Consider the following 27,917-nt stretch of genomic DNA (forward strand, 5'->3'; position numbering starts at 1 on the left):
ACGAAGAGTGCTCAACCTGGATTTGTGCTGGAAATGGCCCAACTTGATGATCATTTTAGATAAGTTATTACCAGCAGGAGAGTGGGGTGGGAGGAGGTATTGTTTCATGGTCTCTGTGTGTATATAATGTCTTCTGCAGCTTCCACAGTATGCATCCGATGAAGTGAGCTGTAGCTCACGAAAGCTCATGCTCAAATAAATTGGTTAGTCTCTAAGGTGCCACAAGTCCTCCTTTTCTTTTTGCGAATACAGTCTAACACGGCTGTTACTCTGAAACCAACTTTCACTAGTGATCTAGACAGACACCAGCAGCAAGATGTAATCAGCTTGGGAACAAGGAAGTCCCCTCACCGATCAGCTTATGGATGCAAGCTATCAAAACAGATTAGTGATGTCCTTGGTAAAGGAGATTGTTTCTTCTTTTGGGATTTAGCTCCTGCATTAATTGATCATCAGCCTCCTTACTTTTCAATGTTTCCCAACCGCCTGGAATATTATTGGGTGTCACCAGATGGCGCTGTTACAGACGGCCTTACAAGCTCTAGTTAACAGAAAGTATAGCTAGTTATACTGCAGAGAAATGCTTATCCTTAGTGGTAGTGCAATTCTTTTTAGCAGCTGTGTGTAGCACCAGTGAAGGTGCAGAGCTGTTGGCTACAGATTAAACTCATGCAAACAAACTAAGCTATCATATGGTGTCAATGCATTACATGCCCCCTTTGGGAAAAGTCTATTGTCAAGCAGCAGATAAAGAAAGTTTTGACTGGGATTTTGTCATTGAAATGGGTTGTAAATATTCTTTGTGCTCAGAGGAAGAGTTCCATGTTCTGAAGCAAGTGGTGTGTCTGTTTTTTTCCAGAGTGGCTGCTAAACTACATTATGTAGTTGCTAGACATGGCATTGTGCTCTGGCTGGCCCCCTACCGCCCATAATTCCCAAGTAGGTGGCAAACTGGTGCTGAGAGGAATGGGGCCATATCATATGCTATTATAGCTATTCTGACTTTCATTGCAATGCATGGCCATCACCGGGGAGATTGCTGTATTTTACAGCCACACCCAGCGTGCCTAAATTACACTGGGAGCCTTAATGGTCCCTATAGCAGCCACATTTACATTCCCTCCATCTTCACCTTCTGTACTACACCTTCTGGAGGCACAGAACAGGCGCTGCCCTCCAGGCGTTTTATGCCTATCATGCTGGCCCTGTTGTTTTAGCTGTTTATTTTGCCTGTATTTTACATTGGAAATTCAGGTCTTGTCTACTCTTTTTTCCTGAAAAATTATATGGATGACTAGAGAATGGGCAGGTTAGTGATCTCACCCATACTAAGCAAGTCAATCCTGATTGAGGGGCCTGTGTGATTGTTATTTAGATTTTAAAATATCCTTTTGGTTTGGTTTTGATAACTTCTATTTAACTCCAGCACCTGCCAAACAGTGAACATAAAACATGACTTGTAAAAGATGCTACGCTCTCTACCATCAAACAATCAAGGGTTGAAAGAGCTCTCACTCCATCGCTCTGGGCCTTCCAAGGGACACTGCTAGCAAAACAGGTATGACAAGACTTAAGGCTCCTGATATTTCTAAGTTTAAAAATAGGTGCACCCCCCAGTCTTTTAATGCCTTGTTCATGACTTCAGAGAGAAACTGAGCAACTACTCATTTTTGTCCTTTCTAGGTCATCTTTAAGGACCCCTTTATATGAAAACAAAATCTAAAATCATACATGTAGCTACAGAAAATCCATCATTTTGGTGGCTTCTGTACTTGAGATTCTGCCATCAGTACCCAGCAATGCAAATGAGGTAACTTGCATGCTCCGTCTGTTTGAAACTGTAATATAACATTCCTGGGTGAGTTATCAGCAGTGGGGATTGAACCCTATAACTCTGAATCTTAAAGGGTCAGCTGCTGCACCTTGTGCTAAAGAGGTGTTTCTGTTAGCTGATGCTATAGAATATAAGAAGAGCCGTACTGGGTCAGACCAATGGTCCATCTAGCCCAGTATCCTGCCTTCTGACAGTGCCAATGCCAGGTGGCTCAGAGAGAATCAACAGAATAAGGCAATTCTGAGTGCTTTATCCCCTATCATCCAATTCCAGATTCTAGCAGTTGGAAGTTTAGGAACACCTTGAACATGGGCTTGCGTCCCTGATCATTTTGGCTAATAGCTGGTGATAGAAATGAGCTTATCTAATTCTTTTCTGAATCCAGTTATACTTTGGCCTTCACAACATCCCCTGGCAATGAGTTCCACAGGTTGACGGTGCACTGTGTGAAGAAATGCTTCCTTATGGTTGTTTTAAACCTGCTGCCTATTGATTTCACTGGGTGACCCCTAGTTCTTGTGTTATGTGACAAGGTAAATAGCAGTTCCCTATTCACTTTCTCCACACCATTCATGATTTTATAGACCTCCATCATATTCCTCTCCCCCTTAGTCATCTGTTTTCTAAACTGAACAGCTCCAGTCTTTTTAATCTCTCCTCATATGAAAGCTGTTCCATACCCTTAATCATTTTTGTTGCCCTTCTCTGTACCGTTTCCAATTCTAATATATCTTTTTTGAGATGGGGCAACCACAACAGCACACGGTATTCAAGACTTATCAACCTCTGCACGTGGCCCAGTCACCACAAGAAGGGGACAAAATGCCACACCAAGTGGGCGTGGGTTACAAAAGTAGGGTGAGCTCTACCTTAGCTTTCTTTGTTTACACTTGAGATTTGCCTCAGTGCAGCTGCTACGCTTGCTGGATCAGGGATAATTCCAAATATTGGCAAGGCCTTTGCATTCCCTCCTGAAAATGGATCCTGATGGAAGCCATCGAATGAACAAATTCATTTGGGAAAACAAAACTGCAATGCCCTGCAAAGCTAGATGTGTTAATAGTCAAACTTCATTTGAATACACCAATCAGAACAGGAAGCAAGGGCCACCCAGTGACTCATAGGCGGAGCCGGAATTGTGCTGGAGGGATCGTAACTGCTGCCAAGGGTCATTTTCGATGGCTTCTCAGGGGGTTGATTGACATTTGCAATGCTGAGTCGTGGTTTTGAATTATGCTAGGAGTTTGTGAGCAACCTCTCGGTCTGTTTGGAGCTAAAGTCTAAGATGGAGTATCACTTGTGGAACAAAGTAGAGTGAGTTGCTGCCTTGCTCAAAGCAAACCACATCAGAACGGATCCGTTGCTGTGGATGGGAGACATGGGCTTTGGGGCTCGCTTTTCAGTAGCCCAGGCGCTGTTACCTGACACCAATTAAGATATATTTTAAAAAAATTTCACTGCCCCCCTTGCAATGTTTCTGGGCACAGATACAGTGAAATTTGTGGTTTTGTCATGGTCATTCACTATATATTTGCACAGTGCCTAACTCAATGAGGCAATGAAGTGACTGCCTCTTAGCGGTATCACAACATACATGTTTAATAATAATAATACATTTAGCTAAATACACAATAAGAAGGTTCTCTTACATGCATTGACCCATGAGGATGGATTCTTGTCTAGGTTTTACTGCTCAAAAATTGTTTTAAACAATATAGAGGTAACTAACTGAAGTCAAATTAAATCTAAAGAAACGTAACCCTACAATCAGCTGTATGCAGTCTGTATATCCCATTTTCAGGTCATTGAGCAAAACTTGACTAAACAGATCAGTTTAATGTTTCCTATATGTCTATTTTTATTTCACTTGATATTGATTGAATGCATTCCCATTCATAATACTATTGTTTTTGTGTAATGTGATAGCACATAGAGGCCACTGATGGGATCCGGGCCTCATTGTGGCTTGGCATCTCACAATGTAAGGCCACAACCCTGCTGCTTGATCCACACAAACTGCACGATCCGACTGCAGGATTGAGGCTTAATTAATTAATAAATGCCTGAAGTGTTGTCCTCTGTTTGCAACAGGGTACAATAAATGCTTTCAATGAGGGAGTAGCCTGTGATAGCAGATAGACAGGCCTTCAGGCAAAGTCCTATACAATTTAATAGGGCTGAATCCAATATGAAGCTGCAGAAATTTCACAGGGTTCTATAGACACGAAGCTGAAACCAGCGTTACCAACTCTTATGAGTTTATCACGAATCTCACCATATTTGCTGCTTGTCCTAAAGTCCCAGCTCTTGGAGTCATGGGATTATGCAACAACCCTGGCTTTCATTTAAAAAAAAGAGTAAATTATTAGCTGTGATAAATGCTTGAAAACGTGATTCCCTAATGGCTCAAAAACTGGAAGGGAAGTTAAAAGATCCCCTCCCCCAGGTATTATTTTAATAACATATCTTGCTTTCTAAACCAAGTTTATGGGGTTTTTTTGGCACCTGACTCATGTTGCTTGGGGTTGGCAACAGTGAAAACCCTATAACTGTTGTATGGAATGATGAGATCTTTTCTAGGTTTTGGAGCTTTTGCTGGCCCAGGCTATCAGGACCTATGGCAGAGAGTCTAGAGACGATTCTCCGTGTAATCTCCTACCATGGCTCAAAGAACGTTTGGGAAAATTGCCATAAGGGATCAGGGATTGCCCAGTGCCACTCCCAACATGACGGCTAGGAAGGGGGGGCGAGAGCCCCTGCCACACTCAAGATGGCGGCACGAATGAGCGGCCGTGCCACTCCCAATATGGCGGCAAAAGGACGGCGCCACTCCCAAGATGAAGGCGAGGGGGAGGTGGCTGGCCCAGGAGATAGCGCGGAAGTGAGGTCAGAGGTGCGCCGGAAGTGTGGGGGTGATCCTGAAGCCGGAGAAGCGGCTTGTTTAAGCGGCTCGGCAGGGCGGGCCGGGCTCTGGAGGCGGTGCTGGGGGACCATGTTCGACCCGGGACAGGTAACGCTGGGGGAGAGGGGCAGCGGCTCCATAGCAACCCCCGCCCCTCCCTCTCTATCCGACTCCGCCCCCTCCTGCCTGCATCGCTCCCCACAAAGCCTCTTCCCTAGGGGCCCTGCGGCCCCGCTTCCCCCCCCTCGCTTCCCCGTGTATTCCTCCTCCCCCTTCCGCTCCCTCGCCGCAAGGCCCTGTCCTGAGTGGGCCAGGGAGACTGAGCTCTCCTAGCCCCCACTCTCGGGTGGGGGTGGGGCCGCCGCACTGATGCCCCCTTGCTCTGGCGGGGGCCCTCGAGGGCAGGCTGGCGCCTTTCCCAGCGGGACAATCCCCATTCCCCGCGTGTCACTTCGTGGAATCCCCTTCCTTGCAGACTTTTCAGAATCGGCTGAACAAAGATCTGTCAGGGATGCTCTAGGTTTATTTGGGCCTGTCTCAGGGCAGGGGGCTGGACTCTTCTCTTGCGGTCCCTTGCAGCTCTACGTTTCTATGAGTCTCACCTCACGCTCCCCTGCTCCCCAGTTGTTTTGATCTTATTGGTGTTGGTTTGGCTTCGTTTTCTTTTGAGACCCAAGGACTGTTGTCGTGCTTGTTCTTGATTAGAACAAATGAAAGCACCATGGAAGGGATTAGAATGTCAAAATGAATGGAAAGGAACCTTAGATCAAAGTAGGCTAATTCTGGGGCCTGCTAGGTGATCCTTTCACTTCCATGTTTGGTGATCAGTGCCCGGCTGTGAGTTGTTTAGTTAAACTGGAAGGGGAATCGTCTAGGATCTTACTCGTGGATGAATTCTTCCTGTGAGTTAGCAGGAATGTATAAATTGTGGTCTTTGCTTCATGCATCTTTCATTATCCATGAGAACTGCTTAATCACGGTTTCTGAAATGATAGTTAAAGGAGTGGTTCAGCTGTTTCAGTGCTCTAGCTGTAGTGCAGTGTGTTGGTGGGATATTTGGCCATGTCTGTGCTGGGTATTTATTTTCTGTATTGGCTTAAAATGTTTTCTCTGTAGTTTAGAAAATGTACGTCTAGACTCTTAAAACAGGTTTCAGAGTAGCAGCCGTGTTAGTCTGTATTCGCAAAAAGAAAAGGAGTACTAGTGGCACCTTAGAGACTAATCAATTTATTTGAGCATAAGCTTTCATGAGCTACAGTGTCTGATGCATCCGATGAAGTGGGCTGTAGCTCACGAAAGCTTATGCTCGGATAAATTGGTTAGTCTCTAAGGTGCCACTGGTACTCCTACTCTTAAAACGGAGTCTGACCATAGGGCCAAACTCATATATCATATATATTTAGGATACTGCATGGCTTTCAGTCAGTTCAGCAAACTCAGATTGAGCTCTTTTAAAGACAGGAGGAGAAATCCTGGCCCTCATCAAAATCAGTGGCAAAACTCCCATTGATTTCAATGGGACAGGATTTCCGTGAGGGTCTTTAATAATCTAGTTTGGTTCTTATCTCTGTGTAGGCATGCTGTAAAAGCCATGCACTCAGGCCTGGGTGGAGAGGGAGAATGCAGTATCACTTTGCTACAGAATCATTCCCAGTGGCTGCTGCAGTGTAGATGAGGTCTGGGATTAATAGTCTGTTACCTGGGAATTCTTGCCATGACATATGATCTCAAGGGAGAGGATAAAAAGGAAAAACAGAGGTGAAATATGGCTTTGTACTGACCGTAGAGGGAATATGGCTCTGCAATTTCTGTAGTTTCAAATGATGTAAACATCTGACATAAAATGTACAAATAAACTGAAGGCAGATGGTGGTATAAAAGATGAGACAAAATAAGAGATTCTTACTTAGGTCACATGTCTTGAGGGTGGGGGGAATAGAGGTGATAGCTTGCATTTCTGAAGTAGGGGGAAATCACTTTCCCAATTCCAAAGCAGGTCTTGGGCAGTACTGGGAATTAACTAGTTTAGTAACAACACCATAGCAATAAACTACAAAAGCAGAATAAGCATAAAGGGGTTTTATTCTGTTTCTAAATCAGCACTTAGAAGGAGGCTGATGAATTGGCAAAACAGGGAGAAGACACTGCAGTATTGGCAAGGCAAGAGTGCAAAATCTGATCCAGAGGAAAGTTTGGCTCTGTAGACAGTAGTAGCCAATGGCTCAATACGTGAGGCTTCATCCATTTCCACCTTGGCTTATTTTATAAATCCTGTTCTTCCCAGGTCTGTTTTTTCTCCTCTGTCTCTCATTAACTCCATGAGGCTTCTGAGCTGATTTGCTGCTCTTTCCTTTCAGGAGATGCTGAGTGCAGAGATTGGGGAGGACAGTAATGGCATCAACCTGATGGAGTTCTCAGATGAGATCCTTTTGCACATCCTGAGCTATGTTCCTTGCACAGACCTTGTTCTGAATGTGAGGAGAACCTGCAGGAAGCTGGCAACTCTTTGTCTTGACAAGAGTTTAACCCACACGGTGCTACTTCATAAAGAATATCAGGTGGGGAGAAGCTGGTTTTATGCCCAGATGGGGCATGGAGATTGTGGCAGGCTGCCAGAGGGGGCTGCTTCTGAGAGTATGAAGACAGATTGATTTCTCCAAGTACAAAACAAATCATAAACATAGTTATATCCTTCTAGCCCTGACTTGGGGGGAAGGGGAGGATTTCTTAAGAATTAGAACAGTTAGTATGGCTACTCCAGAGACCTAGTATCACTTGGTTTAGGATGTAGTCCAGAAAGCCAATGTTACAACCACTTCTGGTTTTCCATAGTGCTGTTTTAAAAAAAATTCTTAACTAGAATGTACAGTAGAACTATTTCAGAATGTCAGTTGTATTCCAAATCACTTAACTATATTGTAAAAAACCTTAAATTGTATGTAATAGCCCACAGGTGATAAACTAAAGGGATAGTAACAAATTGAAAACAAGTAGCTTTAAAAAAAGTTAAATGTAGCTTTGATCATTTCTGTCTTCCCAGGATGATGATGTTAAGATGTCATTACAATGTTTCTTATTTCTTTAGAATTTGTTTCTCTTCGTGTTAGTGAAGCACCCACATGAACAGGGGGAAATGACCACACAAAGTGCTGTCAAATACACAAAGTAAACTAAAACCGACAAATGTATTTTTCTGTCTCTTGGTTATAGAAAATATTAAGTGTTGTAATGATAGTAGGTAGTAAAAAACTTCCAGGTAGAAGTGTGACTTTTAAGTTGACTGTCTCTCTAAGTGTAGGAAAGGGAGAGAGCATATTTCATCTAATGTGGAATGGGCTGGAAAGTGGATGAAGCAGAGAGAAGCAGCAGTTGTTCCTCTGTCAACTTGAGCTGTTCCACAGATGCATAATTCTGCAGACATAGGGCCTGAAGCTGAGAAGTGGTGAATGCCCTCAATTCCTGTCCGTCATTGTCACTTAGCACCTGTTAGGGTCAGTCAGTAATGCAGACTCAAACTAGAAACTAAATGAAATGTAATCTTCAAGATCCTAAGTCTGAAGGGTAAAACAAACTACCAGCAGTTACAACAATATAATACTTAGTACTTATATTGTATATTTCATCCAAGGGTCTCAAAACACTCTAGTAGAGGGGGTGTGTGTCATTATCCCCATTGTCAGATGGGAAACTGAGGCACAGAGAAGTGAGGCAGTATAATCATCCTCTTCAATGTTACTGAAGCAGTTTGTGTTTAAATACAGGTCAACAAGGACAAAGTGAAGCAGCTAATGAGGGGGATTGGAAAAGAGATCCACCAGCTGAACATGGCTGGCTGCTACTGGCTGCCCAGTTCCACCATTGACTATGTAATACGATGCAAGAACCTGGTGAAGCTGAACTTGTCTGGCTGCCATCTCACCTCCCTCCGCCTCTCCAAGATGCTCTCTGCTCTCCAGCACTTGCGCTCACTGGCAATTGATGTAAACCCTGGTTTTGATGCCAGCCAGTTGAGCAGTGAATGTAAAGCCACACTTAGTCGTGTACTGGAGCTCAAGCAGACCCTTTACACACCGTCATATGGGGTGGTTCCATGCTGCACCAGCCTTGAGAAACTGCTGCTCTATTTTGAGATCCTAGACCGATCCCGAGAAGGCTTCATTTTGTCTGGCCAGCTAATGGTGGGTGAAAGTAACGTCCCCCACTACCAGAACCTTCGTGTCTTTTATGCTAGGTTGGCTCCTGGCTATGTCAATCAGGAGGTGGTGAGACTGTATCTGGCAGTGCTAAGTGACCGGACCCCAGAGAATCTTCATGCCTTCCTCATTTCTGCCCCTGGCAGTTTTGCAGAGAGTGGAACCACTAAAAACCTTTTGGACTCCATGGCTCGAAATGTATGTTTGGATGCTTTGCAATTGCCCAAATCCTGGATTAATGGATCTGGCCTCCTTCAGCACTTGAAGTTCAACAACCCTTTCTACTTCAGCTTCAGCCGCTGCACCTTATCTGGTGGCCACCTGATCCTGCGGGTTATTAATGGTGGGAAGGATCTCAAAAGCTTGACCAGTTTGAATCTCAGTGGCTGCATTCACTGTCTGTCTTCTGACTCCTTGTTTCGGAAGGCAGAAGATGATATTGACAGCAGCATTCTGGAGAGTCTGGTTGTTTCCTGCTGCAATCTGAGACATCTGAATCTTTCTGCTGCCCACCATCACAGCTCGGAAAGCCTAGGGAAGCATTTGTGCCAGCTCCTGGCACGGCTAAGGCACCTGCTGTCTTTGGCGCTGCCAGTTTGCTCCATCACAGATGTTCCTACAAACACACACAAGCCACCTGTGCAGTCTGTGACTAATGTGGTGCCCCCAGGCCTTGGAAAGAAAATCCGGATCGGGGTGCCAACATATGCCAAGAACTTTTTGGAGCAGTCAAATCAGAAGTCTCAATCCTCTGTGTTTTGGACTCTATTGGAGAACCTCCCGTTTTTGAAAAACTTGGAGTTAATTGGGTCCAGCTTTTCCTCTGCCATGCCCCGGAATGAGCCAGCAATTCGGAACTCGCTGCCCCCTTGCAGCCGGGCACAGAGTGTTGGGGATTCAGAGGTGGCTGCCATTGGCCAGTTGAACTTTTTGCAGAACCTCACTTTAGCACAGATGCCTAATATCCTGACTGGTTCTGGGCTGGTTAGCATTGGATTGCAGTGCCAGCATCTGCGGACTCTCTCGTTAGCCAATCTGGGCATGATGGGAAAAGTGGTCTATATGTCTGCCCTCATGGACATGCTGAAGCACTGCAAGTGCTTGAGGGATCTCAGGTGAGGGCCTGTTATTGATCTCCATTTTCATTCATACGTGTCTAGAAAGGTGTGTATGTGGAGAAGAGGGGGATCTTATTGGACCAACGTAAGGAGGAGAGTATACTAGCTTCTAGGTCCCAAGGAAGGTAGCTGTGTTGGCTTGAAAATTAGAGGGTTTTCCTCCTGAATAGCAGGATTGTTGAGATGGGAGTGGATGGTGTGTCCTGTATTGTCCTTGAGAAGCAGAGCTGGTCAGTATACCCTCAAGCCCCTGTGGGCTCCAAGGAGGACATATTCCTAAGACTGTGTCTTGGCAGTGCAGAGCATTACAAGTTAACATGTTGGTCTACAAAGAGCTCTCTTGTCGAACCTCTGGTTAGCTCTCTTAGCTGGTGTTTGCTCTATGCTGCCCAGCATCACAGAACATTTACCCTCCAAAAACTGTCTTCATTGCTGCTTCTGAATTGGCCTTTCTCCATAGAGTCTGAATGCTTTAACTCTCCCAAACAAAGGTAGCAAGTCTCATCCAGATACATAAAGAAACCTCAGCTATAGCTAAATAACAGTGATGAAAATGACCTGGTGTAAATTCTGTCAACATTCTCACAACAGGTTTCTTCATGAGCTCTGCAGAAGGCACTTAGGTCAATAGAACTGTTTCTTTTTAAAAACATCTTTGTGTTGGTGAAAGCTGCTGGATTCAGAGCTCTGACTGACACCTTCTGTCTGTAGCAGGTGCAGCATGCAGTAGAAGACAGGAGAGCAGCTTAGCCTGTGGCTTTGTCTACACGAGGGGCTTTTGCTGGCACAAAAGACAGTGGCGTGATTGCTGGCCGACATAGCTATGTCAGCAAAATCCCTAGCGCAGATGCAACTATACTGGCAAAACTACAGATATAGCTTATTTCATTTGGGGGTCGTTTTTATGCCAGTACAAAGCACAATTTTGTCATTGTAGCTATGTCCACAGTACGAGTGTTTTGCCAGTCTAATATACTGGTATCCCTATACTGGTAAAGGGCTTCTAATGTAGAGCTAGCCTTTGAGAGGCTAAGCATCTCCAAAAAGAGCTAGTTGCATCGCAAAACTAATCTTTGGAGAAAACAATTTGACATGCACTGGTCGCTTCCATTTGGCCAGGCCCAGAGAACTTTGCATCCAGGGACTATGGTATGCCTGTCCTCAGGAGTGGCCAGTCTATGGCGGAGAGGGTTTGTACAGCTTCCAACAAAGGAAAAGCCTGCATGTCTCCCATGGCAGTGCCATAAGAACAGTCTACTTAAGAAAAAAGAACAGGAGTACTTGTGGCACCTTAGAGACTAACAAATTTATTAGAGCATAAGCTTTCGTGGGCTAGAGCCCACTTCATCGGATGCATAGAATGGAACATATAGTAAGAAGATATATATATACACAGATAAGTTGGAAGTTGCCATACAAACTGTGAGAGGCTAATTAGTTATGATGAGCTTATTATCAGCAGGAGAAAAAAAACTTTTCTAGTGATAATCAAGATGGCCCATTTAGACAATTGACAAGAAGATGTGAGGATACTTAACTTTAGGGAAATTGATTCAATATGTGTAATGACCCAGCCACTCCCAGCTGGGTCATTACACATATTAAATCTATTTCCCTATGTTAAGTATCCTCACGCCTTCTTGTCAACTGTCTAAATGGACCATCTTGACTATCACTAGAAAAGTTTTTTTTTCTCCTGCTGATAATAAGCTCATCTTAACTAATTAGCCTTTCACAGTTTGTATGGTAACTTCCAACGTGTGTGTGTGTGTGTATAATCTTCTTACTATATGTTCCATTCTATACATCCGATGAAGTGGGCTGTAGCCCACGAAAGCTTATGCTCTAATAAATTTGTTAGTCTCTAAGGTGCCGCAAGTACTCCTGTTCTTTTTGCAGATACAGACTAACACGGCTGCTACTCTGAAACGCTACTTAAGGTGTCATAACTTTCCAAATAGAGTTGGGGAAGGTTTTATCTGGAGGAGCTGCTCAACATTTAAAACCTGGCAATAAAGACTGTTGAAAACCGGATTGGGTGTCATTTGGCTAATTCTGCCACCATCAAGAATTTTCTGTAAGCCTAGAAATTAATTTCAGGTGATGTTACAAAGCAGCAGTGTCACCTAGTGAATAAAATAGAGTATTACTGGTATGCATTTTTCTGCCACTTTCCCTACCCATGTTTGGAAGTTATTAACCCAGAAAATGGGAGCCAGTGTGTCTTTGTGTCAGATTCACATTAGGATGATGACATATTGTGGATAAATCAGGCAGGTTTCTGATTTTCAGTTAACACAACTGGAGAAATGAGTATAATGCAGGATCTTCAGTGACAGCCAGGTATTGCTCACCTCTATGGTGAATTGCTGGGTAGCTATCAAATAAAAACACCATTCCACAAGCGTTCTTACTGCCAGAAAGTTCTGGACTCGCAAAACATGACTTAACAATTATCAGGACGAAGAGTTGCTCAGATACGCCCCCATTCCACAAAAGGCTGGATAGAGATTATCCAGTTCAGGGTGGGATTGCCTGCTAGTTATCATCTAATGGATTACACATCTCCAAGCTCCTGGCTCTGCTGACCCAATGACTGAGTCTCATAACGGCTTTGAGATCCTTCTAGCAAACCTGGACTGAGCAGCCATATCTTCCAGGTGACACTGACCTTTTGCAGTGGAGATACTTTCTGTAAAATTATTATTTTGTACATGCAGAATCTGGTTAGGCTGCAAGTTACAGCATGGAAACTGATAGCTTCCAGAAACTTCCGAAAGGGAGGGGGAGGTATTTAGTACTTTCCACTGTGTATTTTCAAATTGACACATTTCTTTCTGAAATAGTCCATGTGCTGCAGACTGACTGTCAGATTCCTTTACTTAATCAAATCCAGACCAACTCTTCGGCTCATGTGAAATATAGAAGAGGTCACATAGAAGCTTGTGCTGACAGATTCTTCTCTGACCCCTCTTCTTTCTCCAGCTCCTCTCTGCTGACCTCTCAGGGCTTGAAGATGTTCAGCCGCGTGGCTCAAAAGCACTAGGTCTCCATCAGTGTCCGTCGTGAATCAGTTTTTCATACTTGGTTCGCTCTGCCTGGAGTCTTACGTTGAGGTTGTTGCCTAGAGGATGGTGACTAGCTTGCTCAGCATTTGGTCCTCTGGAGCAGCAAGGCCCTGTGGTCCATGCCAGCTATTAGCCTTCTGACCAGATGCCACGTAGCCAAGTCTGGGCCTGCCTCAGTCTCTGCTGCTGTCATGTAAACAGCTCATTGCTGAAGGGTAGCGCTCTGTAAGCAAGAGGGCTGAGATTGGAATATCACCTTTGCTATGGCGCTCCCACTCAGATATGAGATTACCATGTGTACTGTGTATATAGATAGTGCCAGGCCACTCCTGATCTCTGAATCCACCAGCTGTTTTCAAGTGGGAGCAACACATGGCTAAATTGGAGACACTTATTGCACCATTCACAGCCCCATATGAATGCTGCATCCCCCACTTGTTTTAAAGCAGAATTAAAATTCATCCTCTGACTTGTTTGTGTGTTTTCTTGCAGGCTAGAGCAGCCGTACTTCATTGCTAACACCCAGTTCTTCCAGGCACTGAGTCATTGTTCTTCTCTCCAGCGCCTTTGTATCATCTCCCGGAGTGGGACTCTGCAGTCTGATGCAGTGATGTCATTCATGGCCAACTGCCTTGAGGTCATCATGTGCCACATGTTTATGGGAGAATCTCTCACAGTTTGCAAAAATCTTCAGCAGTCCATTGTACGGAGGTGAGTGAGAAAGGGGCTGAGGTGGGATTTCTGGGGCTGTTCAGGATTTATCCCCATTGCCTTTCTCTCCAGCTTTTATATGGGTCAAGTGTGGGAGCACTGTGTAATGTTCTCCTGGCCTTTTAGCATGCTAAGAAGCTGACAGGTGAAATTTAACTCCTTGGCACAAAGGGTGGCCTCTCATTTTAATAAGAGCCAGTCAATGAGCTACTTGTAAGTATTCTGTACGGTTTTTTTAATCCGCTTGTCCCATCATGATTGATTTGAAGCTTCAGTCATACAGTTACATGATCAAGTGACAACATCATGTAAACAAAAAAAAAAAACCTATCTGGCAGCATTTTAAGTACTGAAGATGTCCGACTTTGAGCCTTTCCTCCTTCCCCACAAGTAGCTACAGCTCATTCACAGACCGCTAATCCCTTGTGAATGTCGCTTTCTGATAGTGTCCCAGTAGAGCAGTTCAAAGCCTTCTGATTGGCTAAGGGGGGTTCTTTTTGGTGTAGCCCTTGCATCTTTGGCAGTTCTTAAATAAGTCTTGCCTAGCCCCTTGCAGTGTTCTGAAGCTCACATGGTGGGAAGCGTTTGTGTATGAACCGTGAACTCCTTTTGAGAATAAAGCTTTTAATTACACTTGGCATGGTGGCAGCCAGCTCACAAAATATTTCCCATTCAACAGAGACTTCACGCTATTTTCCCCCCTCCTTTTTCTTAAGGCATTTGGTGTGTTTTCTTAGTCAGCTACTGTGGCTTTCCTCTATTACATTTTAATAAAAATTTCAAATCAAATGGCATTATTATTATTATTTATTATTGCATCCTAGATGGTAGCTCTACCCCAGCCCTTCCTCAGCTTCAGGCTTGTTTTCTAGGATTAAATCCAGCAGAGGCTCTGACTGTGTTATCTACCTAGCAAACTATGTATGAGACTGCTTATTACTGCCTCTAGGAGCATGCCTGTTCCTTTGGGATAGTAGCTATTGGAAAACATACCAACATCTGAGTAAATAAAGTCCCTGTGATGTGTCAATCATTTTTTGTCTTTTACTGGGCTGTCATGTCTGTAAAGGCATTTCTTTATCTAATTCATTTGTGTGCCATGGGGATCTTTAGAAAGATCCAAAAATCCCCTGTCCGCTTTTCTCCTACATGCCTGTTTGAGATGTCATTGCAATGCTGGCCAGAATTTTAATATCGTTTTATTATGCAGAACTATGCTATTCCTCACCCGTATTGCAGATCTCCTTCTCCTCCTCTTTTCTGTGCTCCATATCACTTTTGTAAATTCTGTGTCTCTTTATATTTTAACACCCAGTAATTTTCCAAAGAGCAGCTGATGCCTTGCGGAAAATGCTGAAAACTGTCTTATATTTAGAAACAATTCTGCCTGTCATATTATTATACTTCCCTTGTGTTTTATTAATAGGGATGTTTATATGAAAACAGGATCTTTGGGGTTTTTTTTAAAGAGAGCATCTGCTCCTGCTGTTAATTCCCCACCTGAAGTCATAATCCTCTGACACTGTAATTGGTGGCTCTGGAAACTATTTTGATGTCACGTAAGATTATGACTTCAGGAAGAGGATAAGCAGCAGGAGCAGATGCTCTCCTAAGCAACAAAGATTCTGTTCTCGTGCAACTGTCTCTAGTAATAAAATACAAGTAAAGAAATACAGAAAATGATGTGTAAGCAGAACACGAAAGCTTCCATGCCACATCAGCGAGTCTTTAACCATGTGACTTCTCCAGTGTTACCATTTTAGTCCTTGTACAAATATGCCTTCAAATGGGGTCAATAATTGACTCTCTTGACTGTGGTTTATCCGCAGCTGCGAGGGTAAAAAGATATACAGTAAAATTGAGATGAGCTTATTTTTGCTAGCTAGTTCATTGCTAGGTCTTCGGATGATGATTGTAGCTTGCCCAGTGTAGCTCTTTAGTATGCTGGTATTGTACCCCCAAATCCAACAATCTAATACTACAGAAAACACCCAGCAAGTATGACATTAAAATATCTTTATTCCAGAGTAAGAAAATAGTGATTTTGCTTTGGAAATGATTTATATGGGCTCTGTAAGGGCAGAAAACATGAAGGGCTAGTGTGTGTGGGGACAGGGCGCGGACTCTCAAAGCTGAATGTTTCTTTTTCTTCCCTCCCTCTGAGCCATGTGGGAGTACATCGGGACTTTCTCTGTCACTGCTATGGACTAGATGATTTGGTTTGGATTCTGGAGGGTCCTGGGGATGGCTAGTTTTGAATGGGGAGGTGCACCTTAAGTGAGATTAATTGTCGTTTTAAAGCAGGGGTGGGCAAACTTTTTGGCCCAAGGGCCACATCTGGGTATAGAAATTGTATGGCGGGCCATGAATGCTCAAAAGATTTGAGGTAGGAGGGGAGGGGAGTGAGGGCTCCGGCTAGGGGAGTGGGCTCTGGGGTGGGGCTGGGGATGAGGGAATTGGGGTGCAGAAGGCTGCTCTGGGCTGGGACTGAGGGGTTTGGAGGGTGGGAGGGGAATCAGGGCTGAGGCACCGGGGGGGTTGAGGGCTACGGCTGGAGGTGAAGGCTTTGGGGTGGGGCTGGGGCTGGGGATGAGAGGTTTGGGGTACAGGAAGGTGCTCCAGGCTGGGACCAAGGGGTTTGGAGGGCAGGAGGGGGATCAAGGCTGGGGCAAGGGGCTGGGTCGGGACGGCTCAGCTGCAGGCTCTGGGCAGTGCTTACCTCAAGCAGCTCCCGGAAGCAGCAGCATGTTTCCCCTGTCCAGCTCCTATGTGGAGGCACGGCTCATCTGCAGGCACCGCCTCTGCAGCTCCCATTGGCCCCAGTTCCCGGCCAATGGGAACTGTGTGGGGCAGCGTTTGGGGCAGAGGCAGCTTGCACAGCCCCCTGGCTGCCCCTACATGTAGGAGCCGGAGTGGGGACATGCCGCTGCTTCTGGGAGCCGTGCGGAAAGCCCCCGACTCCGCTCGCCGGCTGGAGCACCGGAGCGGGACAACCCCCCGACCTTGCTCCCTGGTGGGACCTCGAGGGCCAGATTAAAAGTTCTGATGGGCCGGATGCAGTCCGCAGGCCATAGTTTGCCCATCCCTGTTTTAAAGGGATTTGGAGACTTGAAGGGCGACTCTGGAAAAGCTTACTGTTAAAGCTGCAGAGGTGCTCTTGCTGGAGCCTTTAGAGTTTGGAGTGCTCAAAAACATGGTCTAGAGCAGTGATATTTGGACACTGGTCCATGGTCGCATGCTGGTGATCCGGGGCGAGCGGACTGGTCGTGTGGTGCTGTTTCTCTCTCCAGCTGCTGAGTTGCATTTAGAAGAAGCTGAAAATACATTATTTTTCTAATACTATTTTTCTGTGTAGGTAATTGCTGCAGCCTTCACAGGGATGTTGATTGACTGTCAGCAGGAGGGGAGGTGGCCCATAATCATAAAGAGGAATGTTGGTGTTTAGGAGACACTGTTCAAATGTCCAAAGTTTGAGAATCCTTGTCTGGTAGATGGACTGCAGGGGGAGTGGAGCCAGGAACTCTGGTGTTTCAATACCAGCTTGGTATGGCCTTGCTTTAAGTCCTCAGTTAATTCTCTTCAACTTTCTCCTCATCTGTACAATGGGGATCATATTTGTGCCTAACTTGCTGATTGACTAGTGGGAGGACCAGAAGTTTAGCTCCTGTTGGTAGAGATGAAGAGGTTGATAATTGTGTCCTTTCAGTCTTGTGGCTACTATAGACAAGAAGGTGTGTAGGCCCAGCTTTTCATGGAATTCGTTCTGTGGTAAGGTTCCTGGATTCTGCAGCACTATGACGTGAGCTGGGAGTTCTACAGCAGGATCATCTCATTGTCTTAAGTGTAGGCTTTTAACAAATGAATTTTCATATTTAAATCAGTGCAGTACCCTCTCTGAATGCATTGGTATTCAATTCTATTTTATGTCCCAACATCTTTGTTGCACTAGAGATGTTCAGATGAACAGAACAGTTGTAACATAAAAGTTGCAGGGGTGAAGCTGGGTTTACTGGCAGTTGACGGGGGATAGTTGGGGTTTTTGTCATTAGTGAGGAAGAGGTATTACAGTGATTGGATGCTTATGCTATAATGATTAGTGAAATAGCTAACAATGTTGAAACTTAAATTATTGTCAATCATAAGATTTGGACAGTTCACACCTCTCAGAGCTATTGTGTCAGGCTGTCTACAGAGTCAAAAAGAGATTGCTACCTCAGTTTACGTTTGGTTCATGTTTTCAAGGTTTTCTTCCCATCATAAGGGGTAGAAATCATTTTTATTTTAAACGAAAACTTAAATTTTGGAGCACAGCTCTGTGGTAGGGGGTGCCTTCCATGGCTGTGGAATATATTGGGTCCTGACTCTTGACAACTTTATAACTGGAAGGTTTTGTGTAAATGTTGGCGGGTAGCCAGCTTCAGAAATATAGTTGTCCCAGTTGGTAGCTGAGTATTAATGGTCTCTGTGCATGTAGTTTATTTCAGTCTCTAATGTAGATGCATATTTGTGAGCTTTTAAACATTGGTATGTTTATGGTATTCGGTTCTAGCTTCCCTCACCTGTTTGCTATCCATGTGTTGGCTGTGGTGGTCACCTTTTTCCTCCAGATGCCTCTGATATAATTTTGTGTCCACTGCATTGGCACACAGTAGAGGTCGTAGAACTGATATGGAGCCCCCCTCCCCCCCCCCCCCCCCCGATAGTTCAGCAAACAGGATGACAAGGCCACATTCTCCTCTGAACTGCAGAGGAGACTAACTACATCACTGTAAGCAAATATGTTTCTTGGCATTTGGGGTGGGATGGGGGAAGAGGGGTGTTGTATCATTCACTTCTCATGTTGTCCAAGCACACACGAGTCCCTCTTAGGAAAGGAAGGGATTAATTAGAGCATTAATTTGGGACTTGGGAAACCCAGGTTCGGTTCCCTGTGCTGCCACAGACTTCCTATGTGTGCTTGGATAAATCACTTAGTATCTCTGTGTCTCCATTCCCCATCTGTGAAACCGGGATCGTGGCTTTGCCTTACCTCATGGAATGTTGTGAGAATAAATGTATAAAAAGATTGTGGGAGGCCCAGATTCTTTGGTGATGGCGATCATCTGAGTACCTAGCTAAAAATGGAGCGAATGAGAATACTGCTGTTTCCTTTTTAGATTTGCACATTACCACGACCAGAAATACACTTTTGAAATATTTCACTCCAGGTGGGCATTACATTTACTTAAGTAGGCGTTCCATTAACACTGCTCCACGTGTTAATTCTAGAACCGTACTGTAAATATTATGTTTCATGAATATGGAGCATGACGGTTTTAGATTCCAGTCTGACTAATTCTATTGAGCAAGAAAGTTTCCTCAGGTGGCAAAATTAAATGCTTCCTTCTGGGATTTGTTTTACTAACTCTTGTTGTAGATTTTAAAAATAGTTGTACATAGCCAGTGTGTCAGATCCTATTACAGCCAGACACTTCCATAGCGTTAGGACATTGCTTTCTTCTCCAAGCTGCTTTCCCAGAGTAGATTTTTGAATTGTAGTTCTCATAAAGCTCCACTAGATAGAGCTGTGGTATATAGTAGATCTACCACCAATGTTGACTTTTTTGTGTGTTGGGGGCCATGTAGTTCTTCACCCCAGAAATCTTGCAGAAAAGGATGGAATTCAAATCACTTTTGCATAGTACTTCTACATGGCACCATTAGTGGGCATGGTACTTCACAAATGCGGAAGAGAAGTTCCTTTTCCTGCAGAGTTTACCAGCGAAAGAATGGACTGCAGAAAGAGGTGTGGTATTAAATGTTTGGCAAATGTCTTACTGGCTCCAGAGACTTCCCCCTCCCCCAGTTTATTTTTAATCATTTGCAACTGGTAATACTCAGTCTTTAGAATATTACACCTATAGCACCTATCACTGCAGCAATTTTCAGCCACGCTTCAATAGTAAATAGCAGAAATCTCTGAAAAGTCCCTGACAAGACACCATAGAAATAGAATGGAAAGGCAACTATATCTCAGCGATTAAAAAGGCCTTTATCAGAGAGAAGTATCATTGAGGATTTTTGGAATATAAAGCTAAAACATCAAGGAATACATTAGAGTTATGATATTTATAGTAATGGGATCATTAAGTTAAGACTGAGATGTCAGATTAGAGCTGGACAGCTTGTGGTTTCAGACTAACTGCAGTGTTTTGAAGAGGTATGTGATGAAGGGTGGTGATTGCACTGCCTGGTACAGTTATTTGTCTCGAGAATGCATTACTGTAGTACCCTATACTTGCTGCGACTATTGAAGTCTGCTGGCTAGCGAGGGAGTGGCCAGCTACTCTAGCAGCATTAGTTACAAGGTGGTCCGGGGGACTGATGCAGAATTGGGAGCCAGACGCTCCTGTTTTCCAATCCTGGCTATATAACTGTCTTGCTGTTGGCCTGGGACAAGTCAGCCTCTCTCCCTCTGTTTTTCCATCTGTATTGGTTACCTGTCTCCATAGAGGTGCTGAAGATTGTTTATGCAGTGCTTTGTGCATTTAAAATGTTGTGTTTAGTAGTACACCAATGCTGCAAAGTGACTGACTCCACAATTCTATTCCTCTAGCCACCACTGTTCCCAGCCCCAATTGTGAATCCTAGGAACTGGAGACTGGGGAGAGGGGAGGAAAAGAATTACCAAGTCATCTTTTCCAACCCCATGCCAGTGTAGGGTTCTTCCCAGCATTGTAAATGGAGTGCCGTGTCTAGTTTGAATGGCCTTCGGCAATAGGACTCCTACCACTTCCCTGGCATGGCTATTCCACAGTCTGATTAGACCTCCCTGTTAGGAGACTTCCTAGTATTTAGCCTAAGTCTTCCTCTGCTCACTTTCATCCTTTTCTAAACTCTTGGATCCTCCTAAATACTTTCTCCTGTGTTGACGGTTACACCCTTAAAATGTTTACCTAATTCCCCTCTCCCTGACTCTCTTTAGTTGTCATTTAGTCTAGCTTATGACTATTTAATTCTCACTTTCCTCAGATGTCAGTCCCTCCACCCCATTAATCATTGTAGCTGGTCTCTGAAAGTCCCAATTGGTCAATCTCTTTCTAGTGAATGCACTTTTTTGACCCAGTGGATTCTTATTCCGCATGATGCTCAGTTCCGATTTTGGTTCAAACTCTGAATGGCTCCTATGGATGTTACCTCTGACTTGCAGAGCTAAAGCTCGGGGGGGGGGGGTGTTGAAATCCTGTGAGGGTGAGAAGCTAGTGCAAAATTACAAATCTTCCTTGTGTATTCTGCAGAATTCTCCACCATTCTCTTCTATGCTGCCCACCTGGGTGTTGCGATTACCTTGACATTGCAAAGAGCGGGTATTACTGCCTATGGCTTATGCTAGATTGAAAGCTGAGTCTTTGCCTTCTCTTCTCTCCACTTCTTTCTGACCTTGAAAAACGACCCCCTAGTACACTGCTGTTCTTTGTGAACCCAGTGTTGGCACGTTAGCTGCCAAACCCACTTCACTAGCCTAAGCATATTGTGGACTCAGTCTCTGCCTCTGATTGCAAGAAGGCTTAATGTATCGCTAGACTGGCATAGTGAATCATTCAAACCTTGTTCCAGCTTTCATTATCTGTTTGTTTCCTGCTCTTAGAAACCCCTGAATCATCCTGTCTCAGACTGAATTAATAATAAACTGCATCCTTGTCCGCTTACATTACCTGTTGGAGTGCTTGGTGAAATTTGACTGTATTCTGGGCATGGTATTGCAACCATCATGAGTACTGCCTAGCTTCGACATGGGCCAGATACGGATACACCTCTATGGGCAAGCTGATCTGATTTGTAGGTGCATCCCTGATGGCATTTTAATATTTTCTTTTTGGGGCCACCCATCTATCCCCTTTCTGGCTGCATTCCTGTTGTTAGCCTGCACCACTCCTCCTAATTACTTGTATGCATGCTGTGGTGGGTACTCAGTTGGGGAAGTGTTAGAGGATTGCGTGGTCTGGACACAGTCTTCCGCAAATAGATCTATAGCCCTGTGGCCTGTGCAGCATGATCTCTTGCTTTCTCCTGGCTATGCAGTCCTAGTGGAATCTCTGCCCTGGTGCCTCTTTGCGTACATGAACGTGGGTATGAAGAGGTTTGAACATAAACGTAGCTTTAATGTGTTTCCAAAGTAGGAAATGCACTTAATTGAGCAGCTATTGCAATAACATCTTAATCTGCGGAAGATGTTAAGAAAAAACTTCCCAATGTGTTTCAGCTTGTTCTGGCAGAGTGCAGCTCTAGGACTTGTGCGGGGTGCGCTGGCATCTTTCCTTTGGTTCTCGTCTCTTAATCTCCACTGCCCACTCATGTTTGACTGCTTGGTCTGCAGCTCAGTGGGCATAGTAACTTCCACTTCTTCAATACCCCAGAATCTCAAAGCACTCTATTGTTAAGCCTCATGGCACCCATGTGGAGTTAGTGATGTATCATTCCCATTTAACAGATGGAGAAACCTAGGCACAGAGAGATGAAGTAATTTGCCCATGCTCAGACAGTGAGTGTGACAGATCTCACTCCCTGTTCACGTTTCCTACCCACAACACTATCCTTTCCCTGCTGGGAAATGACATTGTGTCACTGAAACCTAGGGACAAGCAGCAGGATAATCTGGCTTGTCATTACTTGACTGGCTTCCAAAGAGTCCTGTCCACACCCATTGGTCAGAGTTTGGAGGCTGTAGTTGAGTCTTAAAATGAGGGAAATTATGGGGTTCCTTAGGATGCTATTGGGGACAGCTCGGTCATAGCAGATGTGGGGATGAAGAGACCCAGCTACCGGAAAGCGCTCTCAAAACAGAGCTGTTCTGTAAATGTGGCTGGTTTTGCTGAATATGAACAAATTGTGGGTATTTTAATGAACCCAAGAATCTTGCTTTCCTGTGAAGCTCTTGACTGCAACTCCTGCTCTGGGATTATGAACTGGAGTCTGCTAATCATTGATATACCAAAGGGGTCCACAGCAAGAATGGCACGGGGGAATTGGCCCACTTTACAGTGGCTACAAACCAGCTTTGTACCCCTCTCGGGAGACTCAGTGAAGGACAGGTAGATGTAAATGGAGCTCTCTGTCTCATGAAAGAAGGCACCTTGGGGATAATTATACCAGCACATTCCAAGGAGCCAGAGCTTTGGTACGGATGGAAATTAGCCCCATAGAAATTATTGGGGTAGGGAGATGTGTGTGCGCATGCGTGCATGTTTGTTTTGGAGACTGTCATAGCAGGATATGACGATTGACATTTCCTAGTGCCAGTGTAATGTGCTGGAAAGGACCCAAGCAGCAGACCCTAATGGTATGTATGCTTGGTGTGATTGGAAGGAGGAGAAAAATGCATATATATCATGCCACTTAAGATGACCTGTCTGCCACTCTGGCTCGCAATCTTTTTTAATACTAAATTAATCCACTATGAACTGTGTGCCCTGCTGCTCATGTTTTCTTTGTAGCTTCTGCCATGCCGCGCTTCAGGAAAGGGGATTTCAAGCCCTGGCATCGCTTATAGGCTTCAGCCCGACATTTAAATCACAAGTGTCTCTTCCAGTGAAAACAAAACTGCTGGAGTTTCTGGTTTAAGATGAAACAGCGTGCACATATGTACACATGTGGCTGAAACAAATTGATATGACCAGATATAGGGCAAAATTTGAGTTGTACTGAATTCCCCTTTCCTGGTTAATTAGCTGCTTTCTGAAGTAATGCTCCAAAGTTCGAAGTGATGTGTAAGTGCTGTTACAAAATGGTAAGTGGGTGTAAAGGAGTCTAAGATTGTATAATTTACGCGCTGAGAGGCTGGCAGAAGGTAAACCAGAGCATGGTAGGATTGGAAGAATAGTGGATTAATTCTAAATGGAGACTGAATCCAGTTCAACTAAAGGGTACCCTGCTCCCCCCAAATCATGGCATTCCTGGCTCCCTACCAGTACTTCTTCCTCCCTAGTCTCCATGTAGGGTCCCAAAACTCCTAGATGGTATCCTCTGTCCCCCCACCCCCACCCGTGGATTTAAATTTGGTGTCTTCGTGACCCTCCTAGCCCAGGTCCTGAATTTGTGGATTCATGGATCCTGCCGTAATCTTTTAGCAGAGGAGCTAGAGGAGGAGTCCTTTAGCTGCTTTTCGTGCTACACACCTCTCCTCCATCCCCTCGTTGTGTAAGTTATACCAGCTTAGCTGCCCTTACACCTACTTACTGGTATGTGTGAAGTGATGTGCCAAATTCAGAAGATGTGTAACATACAGAACCTTTGTTATATTCCTCTGGAGGTCTCTGGGAGATTTGTTTCAATGCAGGATGTCACCAAGTCCCTTCAAAGTTCCTCCTTGTAACCAAGAGAAAATAAGTTGGTACAGTGCCTCCCGCATTGGGGCCTTTTTTCTAATGACAGTCTCTGGGAGCTACTGCAATGCAAATAACTAAATTGAGGTTTTAATAATCTGTGCCCTAGCGTTGCATAATCTTTGCTAAACTTCGCTTGTTCTCAGCTGTCCTTTCTATGCAACTTTAGTAGGTGGAGTTTAAGGGGCTCATTCTGTTTCCACTTTAAAAGTACATCTGACAACACATATATGGGTGTTTGCCATGAGATAATGAATTCAGCCTAGTGACTCTTTTGTCCTGCAGAAAATCAAGGAAATCTGATTGAAGTACAGATTTGCTTTCAACTTTTCCTTCCTTTTTGACTTTGTCCATGACCTACATATTGGATCCTGCCGTGCCAGTTGGAAATAATTGAGATTGTAGTGTAGGTTATTTACCAGACTGTTCCTTTGAAAATATTCTTACTGTGCCCAGTCCACACTCGCTCTGACATAATTTTGGGGCAGGCAACAAAGCTCCATTAACCCTTTTTTGCTAACAGCCTTTTGCAGTACATTAGGTGTAATTAAAGGACGGGATAGGAAGGCAAGGGTCCTGCTTTTTCTAATGCCAGAATGAATTTTACGTGTGCCCTGCATCACAATCGGTGTGTCCATTTTCGAGCTCCAGGGATGACTATAGCCAATTGCAGATGTTCACATCCAAATTTACATAATCTTCAGAAACGTGCTTTTGCATAAAGCACTACTGGGCTCTTGTTGGTTTGAGGCTAAGTATACTGGATCAGAGGCTGCTATGGAAAGCTTGTCCTTTTCTTTGTTATCTCAGAGATTTCCCCCCCCCCCCCCCAAGGATAAATATTAAAGAGCCAGCTAGTCAATTGCATAGAAAACTTACTTTCATGTAATTAATCATGATGAGTCTAGTTTGGAGATTGATTTGTAGGAGAAAGCAAGCAACATTCACAATTTTTGGCTTGTTTTCCTTGGAATAGAACAGGGATTCAAGTCTGGAGCTGCAATTCTTTTGTCTCCCCAAATCCACATCTCCCTCCATCTGACAGGTTTTCACTAACCACACCATAGACTTTCAGAGGTAGATCCAGTTTGAAATTCATCCAAGTGTGGAATGAGGGAAGAATCTTCAAGAAGATTACAGCAGCTATGCTGCAACTCATTAACTCAATCTCTTCCCCTTCTCCACCCCATGCCTGGGGTCTTTTAGTGCTAGTACTAAGTGCTGTTCACTTAATCTAGCCCACCTGGACAGGTGTATGAAGAATGGAATTGCCTTCCGGCAGAGGACTGAAGGAACATACATACAGCATCTGTAGAGGAGTCTGCTTTTGGGAAATGCTAATCCCATTTGAGCATTATGACAGCAGCTCGTTAAAAGTTGTTTTGAAATGTGCAGCTAAAGCAGCGGCTTTGCACGCACACATTGCTGAGAATAATGGTAAACCATGTGCGTTTCATTTTAAATTGTGCGAATCGAACATGGAAAGAATTTGCAGGCATAAACTGGCTGTGGTAGGCAATTTATAAGTTTCAGAGCAACATACAGTTTCCAGTTTTAAAAAAATACAAATCACAAAATTCAAAGGCATATTTTGGCTTTTTTTGCTGCAGATCAAGTTCAAAGCTCTTCAAAAAATATTTCCATAAATCCGGCTTCTTGGAAGGCATATTTAATGTGTATTTTTCCAGTACTCTGAGGCAAATTGTGTAAACTTGGTTAGAGTCCCACTTTTTAACGAATGTATAAATATAGTTTGTCGTTTGTGTGGTGGTACGGTAGCATCCAGAGACCTCAGCTGAGATTGGGGCTTTGCTATGCTGGATGCTGTACAAACACAGAAATAGGAGATTTTTTTTTTTTTTGCCATGAAGAGCTTACAATCTAAGGCACCAGTTCTAAAAAGAGATCTGCCTGGGTGGGTGGACCCCTGCACTGAGCCCCAGTGAACTTGTGATGGGGGGGGGAGGGAGTGACGTTATTAACATGGTTCCTTCTTCAGCAGGATTGTGGGCCTTAAATGAGTACCGTATGAAGAGCTGAGGTGGGGAGAGAATATCCAATATGTTTGCTATATTCTAGTGTTCAAATTACATAAATACCAACTTTACCCAATTGTCTTTCGCCTAGCCATTATTTGTTGGATAATTTCTTGCAAGCATTGCTGCAGAAATAGGTCCTGAGATGGGAATTGGAGGCAAGAGTGACGGGTTTATGGATTTGTTTCGGGACAAGTTTCCGCGCATAAGAGTTGGCATGGAAGGAAGCACTAATGCGTTTGTGGGAGGTGCTCCTTAGGTCCGTCACCCAGAGAGAAATGCGAGCCTCTTGTGGATCGAACTGCAGCATGATATATCTGCCAGCATTAATCTTTAATCAGGAACAATTACTCTGAAGTTTCATGTGGGATTCTAGCACCTGAACTTACGATCACTCCTGCAGCCCTGTAACACCATGATATGGATAATTATTTTAGCGTGATGGGTGTGCTCAGAATTGTGTAGACAATAATCTTGGTCTACAGCGGACACCACTACAGTTCAGACACATGATTCACAGGCTGAATGTCAAACTAGGCTCTGCCTTAGTGGGTTTATGTTCTAACATGGATCCAGCCTACCCTATAACAGTTAAGGAATAAACTCTAGACGCACTGCTCAGGGAGATTGCTAGCAGGGTTATAGCAATAACCCATGTGTTTAAGATATGGTTGCATGTCTATTCTAATAACAGCAACCTAGACATGGCTCTGCCCAATCAGCCAATCAATGCTAAAAGACTTACCTGTCCTCATTCTGATGGTCTTCTCTTACCCTGTAATCTGTCCTCCCTTTCCCCCCAATACCTGTGTTCTTCTGTTACTTCTCTGGGTTGCTCTCATGCATATACTTGCTATCTGGGCCTGCTTTCATTTCAAAAATATTGCATATGGATTTAACTTCTGCTGTTTTTTTTTCTCCTGCTCTGTAATTACAACCCTGCTGCTCCTGTCTCCTGTTGTCACACCAGTCTGCTCTCCATCGAAAGGTCTGTGATGCTCAACGTCTGCTGAACGAGGTGGCAAAAAAATTAGGAGCAGAAGGGGCTGGGGCTAAAAAGATTGGTGTAGAAAGGAGTGGAGGTAAAGGGCTAATAGATTTTAAAAGGTAGTAAACCAAAATTCTAGTGGCAAATGTGGCTGTTTGCTTTTGGGTTTCCTCAAGACTGGAACTGTGTGTATCTGTCACAGGCTGTTGTGACTTTTATTAAAAATGACACTGTTGCTAACGTGGATAAACATTGAGTATCTGCAATAGTAGAGCTTTCCTTTTTCTCTGACCGCAGCGTTTGTCCTCCATGTGCTGTACAACTGACCCTTCAGTGATAATCCCAGGCCCAGTCCTAGGGCAAATCCCAGACAATTTAGTCTGGATTTTGCAGGCTGTACAACTTGCCATTGTTAGTGAGAGCTTAAGTGGCTACCCACCAGCATCTTACTCAGCTAAGGAATGTCTCATGCAAAGTTCTGAGGATCCTTTCCTCCTCTTGTAAGAGCTCCATGTTGTGGTTCCCAATCTCCATTTTGGATCAGGACTCCTTTCAGATGCCTCCTAAATTAGCCACATGGACCCACTGCAAGGTAATAAAGTCCCACACAGGTGGGAAAACTTGATTTCCTGTCTCAGCAAGACTCCCCTTTCCCCTCTGCCGCCTCCTACTCTACCCGTGCAAGTTTTTTCTCTTGTTGCAGAAC

General features: G+C 44.3%; 1 protein-coding gene across 3 annotated transcripts in view; it reads left to right on the top strand.

Moving 5' to 3' along the window:
• The first annotated feature begins 4,754 nt into the window (after positions 1–4,754).
• Positions 4,755–27,917, top strand: part of FBXL18 (F-box and leucine rich repeat protein 18) — a 37,923-nt gene continuing 14,760 nt past the window's right edge. For 2 of the 3 annotated variants that reach the window (XM_074965154.1, XM_074965153.1), the window contains exons 1-4: positions 4,755–4,844; positions 7,094–7,294; positions 8,498–10,044; positions 13,608–13,826. In XM_074965154.1, coding sequence (XP_074821255.1) covers positions 4,827–4,844; positions 7,094–7,294; positions 8,498–10,044; positions 13,608–13,826 — 1,985 coding nt within the window. In that variant the 5' untranslated portion in view covers positions 4,755–4,826. Of the gene's footprint in view, positions 4,845–7,093; positions 7,295–8,497; positions 10,045–13,607; positions 13,827–27,193; positions 27,212–27,917 lie in introns of all 3 variants that reach the window. The other variant, XM_074965152.1, reaches the window with a different exon arrangement.

Source organism: Natator depressus, chromosome 10, assembly GCF_965152275.1.
Source record: "Natator depressus isolate rNatDep1 chromosome 10, rNatDep2.hap1, whole genome shotgun sequence".
Classification (NCBI taxonomy): domain Eukaryota; kingdom Metazoa; phylum Chordata; order Testudines; family Cheloniidae; genus Natator; species Natator depressus.